At 44.1% G+C, this 8,927-nt stretch overlaps 1 protein-coding gene across 2 annotated transcripts in view; it reads right to left on the minus strand.

Moving 5' to 3' along the window:
• PRR5L (proline rich 5 like) overlaps positions 1-8,713 on the minus strand; it is a 33,114-nt gene extending 24,401 nt beyond the window's left edge. For both annotated transcript variants that reach the window (XM_009572378.1, XM_009572377.1), the window contains exons 1-3: positions 8,544-8,713; positions 7,080-7,160; positions 3,598-3,646 (exon numbers count right to left, since the gene is read on the minus strand). In XM_009572378.1, the coding sequence (XP_009570673.1) occupies positions 3,598-3,646; positions 7,080-7,160; positions 8,544-8,713 (300 nt within the window). The remainder of the gene's footprint in view (positions 1-3,597; positions 3,647-7,079; positions 7,161-8,543) is intronic.
• Positions 8,714-8,927: the final 214 nt, after the last annotated feature.

An 8,927-nucleotide genomic window follows, 5' to 3' on the forward strand; every position in this document is an offset into this window, starting at 1 on the left:
TTATATTTCAAAAATTTTCTCCAGAACCATGAGGGTCAGAAAGCATGAAAATGAAGAGAACTTATCTGAAAAATCTTATAGCTGGCCCAGAGAAGTCCCAATCACCAATACACCCTGTTCCTCCAAATCCCAGCCTCTTCCCTTCCATGGTCATAGGATTCCTCCCTGTTGCAGTTCAGCTGACCACCAGAGAACTAACCCAGCAGTGAGAGCAGATGGTGCCCTGCTGGGTTACTGAGCAGAGCGGTGGGTACAAAGTGCCCCTTTTCAGCAGCCAGAAACTATCGGATTACTTCATGGGCAAAGTCGGTACTGGAAAACCTGGAGCATGAAGCATTGCTTTAAGGCAGATCTGCAGCAAATATTACGAATCCCAACTATCTCGCATTTACACTTAGACTCCGATCCAAGGAGATGGCTTGTATATATAATAGGATTGCTAAAAGAGCAGATGTATAAACACAAATCTCCTTCAGAATGAAACATCTAAGTTCCCACCAAAACCCTTACAGGAACTACATTTCTCTTTCAAATGCAAAACAGACTCAGTAACTCTGGTATGATGATGGTTTGGTAGCAGAGAAAGACTGCCTAAACCCCATCCGTTTCCCAAACATTCCTTTAGCAACTTCAGGAGCTAAGAACTGGTAATTTGCATGAGTGTTGGTGAAAAAGACTTGTGAGTAATCAAGTCAAGTTGATCACAAAGGTAGATTTGTCTCACTATAAAAGCTCTGCGCCATTTTAGTCTTAAACATTCAGTGGTTAGAAAAACTGTGCGTGCGTGTGTGTGTGTGTATAAAATATACATAATGTAAGAGCCACAACTCTTAAAACAATGGAAAATGTGATTTTAGAAATTATCTTAGTGGCTCCTGTTACAAGTGCTGTGGCATAAGAAATGGAAAACATTTAAGTCAATTTATCACATCTAAATATTACATGATCCAGTTAGTTGCTCTAATTGCTGCTAGGATATTTAAAACTGCCTGGTTACACATGAGAGCTGATCCTTCATTTCAATCTAAGAGAATAACAAACTTGGTTCTCGGGACAGCTTTTCAGTGGGCTTTAACTGATGGAGGATGCACTTCCACATCACTCCCCATCCTGATGACCCGCTCCCATCACCTCCCCCATGTTAGAGGTGATGAGCACAAGTCAAAGGAAGTAGTTGGAAACTTCATTTTTTCTTTCAAGGTTATTTTTCAGCCAAATCAGCAGCCTGATTCAACTCTGCTCATTTTGGTGGCAGCACTATTGCTGTAAATCAGCTGGCATCAGCAGTGAAACTGAACCCACAGACAAATGAAATAATGTTGTCAGCCCTTCTTTGGCACATGAATAGTCTTTCCCCACTCCACAGCCCAAGGATTTTTGAGTAAAGACATTCAGGAGGGAGTGGTAACTTTTATCACTGCCACATGCTGTCAGTCTAGAATCAGAAATAAGTCTGCAACATAGCTCACAGCAGGCAAAAAAGCTCATTTCCTACAATAGCCTTTATCTCACAGTTTGTCTCATGGCTTGCCAGCACCAAGAGTTTTACTTCAGGCTAAGTCTGACGGATGCCAAGTTCCTCCTTTTAACATTGAGCAAAAAAATTCCCAGAAATTAAATTTGAGTCCCAGTGGCTTCAGTGGGAGAACAGCAGCTGCAGGTGAACTAGTACATATAAGCTGAGGTATTTGCACAAGTGTGAACAGACAGACTGACAGAAAAACAAATTCAGAGGTGAGTGCAGCCAAGCTGTCGCACTGCACGTTCTCCGAGGCAAAGGCCACCACTCTCTCAGCAGTAGTGCAGCGCTGAGTACCTACATTGCGATTGTGGCCTGTGGCTGAAGTAGTACAGCCCTGCCATTAGGGTGAAAGAGCACAGTTTTTGCTCCTGCTTTTGCAGAAAACAGTGCTGGTGACCAGATCCTTCTCCCAGGACAAGATCAGATGCCCTCAGCTTGCTACGAGTGATGGAATACAGATATCTAGCCTCCAGCAGTGAGCAGGCTGTAGTCTAAGCAGTCTCTTCAGTCATCAGCTCTACTACTAAGAGATCTAAGGTGTCTCAGCTAATGCCACTAGCCCCAGCGTGACTGTGACAGGCTTGAGGTTTACAGTCTGGAGGAAGAGAACAACACATCCAAACCCCAGCACTGGGAGCCAACCGGTCCCCAGCAGCCGTCGGCTCCTCTTGCGCAGCGACACGATGCAGCTGTGTCTTACTCAGCGCTGGAACCCACTCAGGCCTCTTTCAGTACACTCTGAATTTTCAAAACCAGATAACAGTCATACGTCAGCACCTCACATCCCTCGGGACCGTGCTCAGCTCTGTGCTCTGTTCAGGCTTACGGGTGTATGAAGTTGCCTCTGGACACTGTCTGCTTATTCCAGCCTTGCACACCTTGCCTAACACTGTAGTACTGGGCACCTGTTCAAGACCTTTCAAATTTCAATTCACCACATATATCTAGTTGCAAACTTTCATTTGCCTGTTTTTAAATTAGCAGGAGCAATAGCAGATTTCCATTTAAGCCAGGCACTTTGTACTACAGGCTCACAGCCTTTCCGCCGGGCTGCCGCCATACCCCACTCACAGACTAGGAAACATCCCGCCATTCGGCGCCAGCAGCCACCTCTTTCCAGTAAACAACTTGTGCAGGTAGGGTCTAAAGAAGTGAAACATAACTACCCCTGGGGCAGGAGTTTGCTTCTCACTTGATAGCACAGCCTGGGGGATTTTTTTAAGTCATGTAATCTAATACTGATAGGAAACAACACTAGTCTTTTTCCTCTTTCTAAGCTGTTAGCACAGCACACAGCAGCGTCAGCCGCTTCAGAAAGTACTGAAATTTTCTCTCTCTCTCTCTTTTACTCAAAGGGAAGAAACCCTCTTGTTTTCAGTAGCCACCTCCTGTTTGTTTTAATCAACACTACACTGAACAACTTACAACACTGAAAGCCATCAGTGCTCTCTCAAAATCATCCAACACACTTTCATGTGGTTACACTTGAACCTCTGTCTATCTGGACAGTATCAGTAAAAGGCAGTACACTTATTCACATTTGTGATTGATCAGGTCTTCCCTCATCCTTCATCTTTCGCTTTTTCACAGGTTGCACTTATATTTATGGAACTAAAAGGCAAACAGTACCCAGGTTGATTTCATAGGGACTTCCTTCTCTGCCCCCTCAAAACAGACAGCCGTTATCTTTTCTCCTCCCTTTTGCTGGCCCCTGTTGCAGAAAACCTACTCCTGAATTCTCTATACTAGAGAAATACGGTGAAAAAAACTATGAAAAGGTATCCCATCTTCTTTAAAAAGTTCAAGTGAATTCCTTCTTGACCTTGGTAGGCTACTAGAAGCCTTTCTTAAGCGCAAAGGAAGATTATCTTTAATTTAGCCCATACCCCCATAAATATGATTACTCCCAAACCTATATGGCCCACATTAAAAAAGTCCAGTACCTCCATCATCTTCTGTAGCAAAACAAAAATGAAACTTGTAAGCTACATGTAAAAAGGGGTCCTAATTCTCTTTATAGGCTAAAAAGCTGAAGAGAGCAAACCTCAAAAGAAAGCAAGCAAATCATGTAATACCTGAAAGTAATCTGTGATGAAGGATCCAAGTTCACTCTTCAGCAGCCGTCTGTAGACAGAAGGAATGCAGTCATGAAGTAACAGCCATTGCGGGTCATTTCTTACAGGTATGTTTAGTACCAGTCATACCAAAGATAGGTGAGTATAAGTGAATGTGTCGTTTTGGCCACAATTAGATTTGTTTTACATTTCGGTATATATTCTACAAATGCCCACAAAGGCTATTCTCAAATTATGAAGGAACGAAACAGTTTCCCTTAAGTCTTCTATTTATAAGCCATACACCTAAAACAAGCAAAAAAAACATTTACCCCCCTGAATGCACAGAAAGTTGGAGAGACAATTTAAAGTTATTTAGTTTGAAAGTAATAATTTTTTCTGCTTTTTGTTTAAACAAAGACGCCTTTCATTTCACTGAAAATAGCGTATCTTCCTAATGCTGTACTTCCTTTTCTCTTGGAAGTAGAAGGTGGGAGGATAAGGAGAGGAGCAATGAAGTAAACACACAAGCAGAAGCTGCAGCTTCCCCATGACCACAGCATTTAAAAAAAAAAAAAAAAAAAAAGGCATATTTTTCAAGAAAGAAATTCTAGGAATTTAACAAGAGGCATTTTAAATACATGTAGGCAGATGCCACTCTAAACAAGTATTTTTGATAAAAACTCTTGGATTTTAAATCAGGCTGTGATAAAAGTTTTAAATTTTCTAATACATATTTATATTTCAAAACTCTGATATAAAAATCAGGATTATTTTACATCAGAAGAAGCATTAAAAAAAACAACTCAAAGTTCAGAGCATTTGCACTTTCAGCTTTCAGTGACTGTGAGCATAAATTCTGTAGCAGTAAATTCTGCCTAAAATTTAAAAGGCGCCCAACACTTTCCACTGCAAAACACTGCATTTTTTTGCTATTTTAAGAGTTTTGCTTTTCACCAACGTGGAGTATAATCAAGAGCGCTCGAAAATGGCATTTGAATCAGGGACCACCCAGTTCTCAGGCTGGGTTCTTATAACAAACTACACCACTTTTTCCTAATCTTTGCTGAAAGTCGATTTTGACAGCAACCTTCCTCCTTACGCATTTTGTAACGCTTCTACGTTTATTCACATGCCAACATGCCCTTACTCTTTCTCTCTCAGAGCAGTTATATTCACCCCGCCCATCTCAAAGCACATTTCTATTTCTATGAGATGGATAAACCAGGTAAGTCTTTGGGGGCCCGTTTGCCAGAAGCTCTTCCACCGGCTTCAGCAGAATCCATGGGGCTCTCCACCAGCTGATGGACAAGCCCACGGCAGGGCTTAGCCTCATGCAGGTAGACTAGCAACCAGAGGCTTGCACCCTAGAGAGAACCCAAGAGGGGGGTCCCCACCTAATCACGGCCAGGTCACCTCCTGCTTCCTGAAATCCCATCTCCCAAAGGCATTTCTTACATTTCCTCTTGCTGTGACAACTGACTTTCAGAGCAGTAAAAAAAAGTATCCAGTGAGATGATATCAAATCACAGCAAGATAAAAACTTGGTGGCAGCAATCCAGAGCAAAATGTTACCACCTGCTCATCTCCTGGTCTTGTCATTACTGTCCTATTTTAGAACTCTCCGTGTTTCCCGCTGTCAAATAACTAAGCTCAGTGCAGAATCTGTGAGTCTTTTAAAGCACTGCATTTGCTAACTCCCACCAAGGAGCTGAATGGAGAACTACAAACAAGGGAAACGCACCAGCTCGACCTAATGGCACAGAAGAGTTGGCCGTCTGACAGCTTTTTGCCCAGTGTCAAGCTAGACATTCACCTCGCGCGCACAGAGCTAACCGGGTGTTGGGAGCTATGTCAAGAGTTGCAGGTGCGAGGCTGCAGGTGTGCATACAAACATCCATGCAGATGCATGTCTTTTGCTCCTTAGATGGACATTAATGAGCTACTTGAATGTTAAGGTGGCCTATTTAGAGAATGACATTTGGAGATGTGACCAATGCTCAGGGCACCTGCAGGAATATTAATCATGTATTTCAAGGTGAGTGTTTCCAGGTGCTGCCTGGGGGTGCCTGTCCCTGGCAGAGGGCATTTCCCCTCCCACCATCAGCACAGAATTTCCTCTTCTTCGCCCGGCTCTCGACAGTCTAGATCCACTTCAGTAACCAACATGAAGAGAGCATGGTCCAGCCACTGGGGCCAAGCCCATGCAACACGGCTGTTCTGCCCGGCGTGCTGCCTCCCCGCAAGGGTGGGAAGGAGCACCCGCGGGCACCGTGCACCGGGGAGGGAAAGGAGGCTGCAACCAGCGCGGCGGGCAACAGCCTGGCAGACGAGTCACAAAACCCAAAGCCATTCCCCAGGTCTGCCAACAGGCTGTGGGTTAGGGTGTTTCCAAAGTCTTACGACATTTGTTTTTCTTTTCACGTACAGAAATACTCATCCCATGAAGAATTAAGACTGCTCCAAGTACTTGAGGACTTCTGAGCTGAGCACACTAAAATACCATTATAGCATGAGACACTGCCCTCACCCAGCTCTCAAAAGGAATTACATAAAACTTTCATCTTTGGGACAAGACCAAGTAGGACAGAGTCTCGTGCCCTGCAAGCTGCATTTATTCTGAAAGTAGGGAAAAGAGTAGCTTAGACTGCTGCTTAGTACGTGCTTAGCCAAAATTGCCATGTGAATCTTGGCGCTCAGGAAATAGGGATGGGGGGGCATATAAAAGGAGAAGCAGAGACCTATACGACAGCATTCATGATGAATTAATATGATGTAGTGGGAAAGAGAGAGGGAGGAGGAACTACACCCCTGAGCTCTGACAATACTCCTCTTCACAGCACTTGGAACCAAGGCAAGAATAAATTGTTCTTTATCTATGCTACAGTCCTATCTATTGCTAACCAAACTTTCCAAATAATCAGAATGAAACCACAGATAATCATGAAACCTGCTTTAAAAAAAATTATGCTTTTAATCGTCACCAGCATCAGTGTTAGAAAATGTTAGGCTTTTAGTTTTTTTATCTTTAGGGTTCGTATTTTCAGGTCTTGCTCTGCAATTATCATGTGAAGATTAAGCTTTTAAATGAAATGCTGTGTTTTGCTTTCATTTTAAACACTCCACAGTTCTGAGAAGCTTGGGTTTAGAAAAAGAGATGTTACTACCACCACAAATGCCCTGATAAAAATGTGTAAAAAACAGCCAGAAGAGGCAAACTCCCTAGGAGGGGACAAAATCCTTATAATCCAAGTCAATACACATCCTGTCCTTGTCAAAGCTACACAAGTCAAAGAAAGATTTTCCAAGTGTCCCATGCCATTCACTCCACCCAACAGCAAAAAAAGAAGTAAGCCTGAAACCCTAAAGCTGTGCTTAAGTTTGCTTCGATCCCTGCTCCTCCCCCCTATAACCTCTAACTGCAGTTCTGTAGGGGAACGAAACCAAGCAAACACCAAACAAGCAGCAACAAAAATCGCTCTTCATGCATTTCAGCAACCTACCTGATATTTTCATTGAGGGTGTAAAGTTCATTGTTCTGCAAGCCTCCCCCTTTGAACACATTTATCACTGCTGTTTGAACACTGCCAAAAAAATAAAAAGAGACAGTACAACATCCATAAGTAACAGCCACCAGTATGATTTAACACAGAGCGCAATGTGAGCTAGCCGCCAAAAGCTGAGTGGTTATAATAGGGTGGAAAGGTTAATTGCACTTAAATACTTCCACTCTTTCTCCCCTGGAAATCATCACTCTTGTTTACCTACATCTCTCATGGGAGACAGAGCAGAACCAACCTCAAGTTGTGTGTAGAGTAAGCGAGGGAAAGTTGATACAGGGACACTGTTCACAAAGAACATGTTCACACCAGATATATCTTTAACACGACTGTTCAGGGGATCTCTGCTGTGTGCTGCAGGCTAGTAGCTATGAGGAGAAATAGATTTTTGGCAATATCTGCCAAACACATCACATTGCATTATCCAGTGATGCTAGCAGGAACCACCCAATCTGCAGCATCTGGAAGACCCCTGGCTGTGCTGGAAGACGTTCTGCATCCAGCATCACCTCAGTCAGACCCAACTTTAAGCCCTGTTAATGCTTGTAAGATGCTGTTGGAGGATATGCTAACTCATAGTTTTCTCACCAGCACAGAGGAAGTCATAACATGACAGCATACAAGATGGTTTAGCAGGTCTAAAGGCTTGCCATGGGTAACAAGAGGAGGTGTCATTCCCTTAACGGGCATTCCCTTCTGTGGGCCAGTTTCGGCATTTGCATGCTTCACGGACCTCACTATCCTGGCACAAAACTGCGATGTTTTTGCCGGGGTACTTTTGTGTGATATTAGTAAGCTGAGCTAGGTTAGCAAGAGAGAGGGGTATGCGGAGCGCAGAGATGGTGCAAGTTGGCAGAAGGGAAGGTGGGAACGCCCACTTTTGGTAGCAGCAGACCATTAGATCAGATCAAGATATCTCACTCTTCACCCTACACATTGTTTTTCCAGTTGCCATTGCTGCACGACACACACTGCAGGCAGGATTTGGCTGTCAATAGGAAATGCTGGTAGAAGCCACAAGCTTAGCAGTTGTCAGAGGAATTTGACTGTGGTAAAAGCTTCACAATATGAGAATAAACGCCTGTTGTGCATTAAGAAACTGGCCTTTATTACGGTACTAGTAATGTGTTTTCCTAAATGATACTTAAAAGATGCAACTGATAACTTCAAGACAGTACCTCTGAACAACGTTAGCCAAAAACAAGGCTGAACACTACTAAGGCTAATTTTTTCACCTCCACAGAGGCTTTCAATGCCGGCAAAGCTTGGGCATGCCAAAAATCCATGCATGCTTATAAACAGATGAGCTTAGCCATAAATGGTCTGAAGCACAAAGATGAGACACGCACAGCCCTTATCGCAGGGCTGCTGCAGGTTGAGGGCTCAGCCCGGGTGGGTCCTGCTCACCTGTTCCAGGCAGAGTTGGAGCTGAGCTGCAGAGCCTGCCGGGCTGCCTGGAACCGCGGCAGATCACTGAGGACCGGGGAGCTCATGAAGCGAGGTCGGGGCCTTCTGAACGAACCCATCTTGTGGAACTGCAGAGCAAAGGATGGAGCTAGGGTGAACCCTCCAGTCATAGGGTCAGGTGGAATGGAGCAGGGTCGTCAGAAAGTCTCTTCTCTTGAAGGTCGAAGCGTCAATCTCGGTGATGTCAACGAGTCGTAAAACCCAAGGACTCAGCCTGCAGCAAAACCAAAGAGTCAGCCTTGGACTAGCAGTTCCCCACAGCGTCAGGTTAAGACACGGACACGCATGGCAACACGATGAAAGAATTCAAGCAGTCCTGCAAAG

This window comes from Fulmarus glacialis, unplaced genomic scaffold, assembly GCF_000690835.1.
Source record: "Fulmarus glacialis isolate BGI_N327 unplaced genomic scaffold, ASM69083v1 scaffold5072, whole genome shotgun sequence".
NCBI lineage: Eukaryota > Metazoa > Chordata > Aves > Procellariiformes > Procellariidae > Fulmarus > Fulmarus glacialis.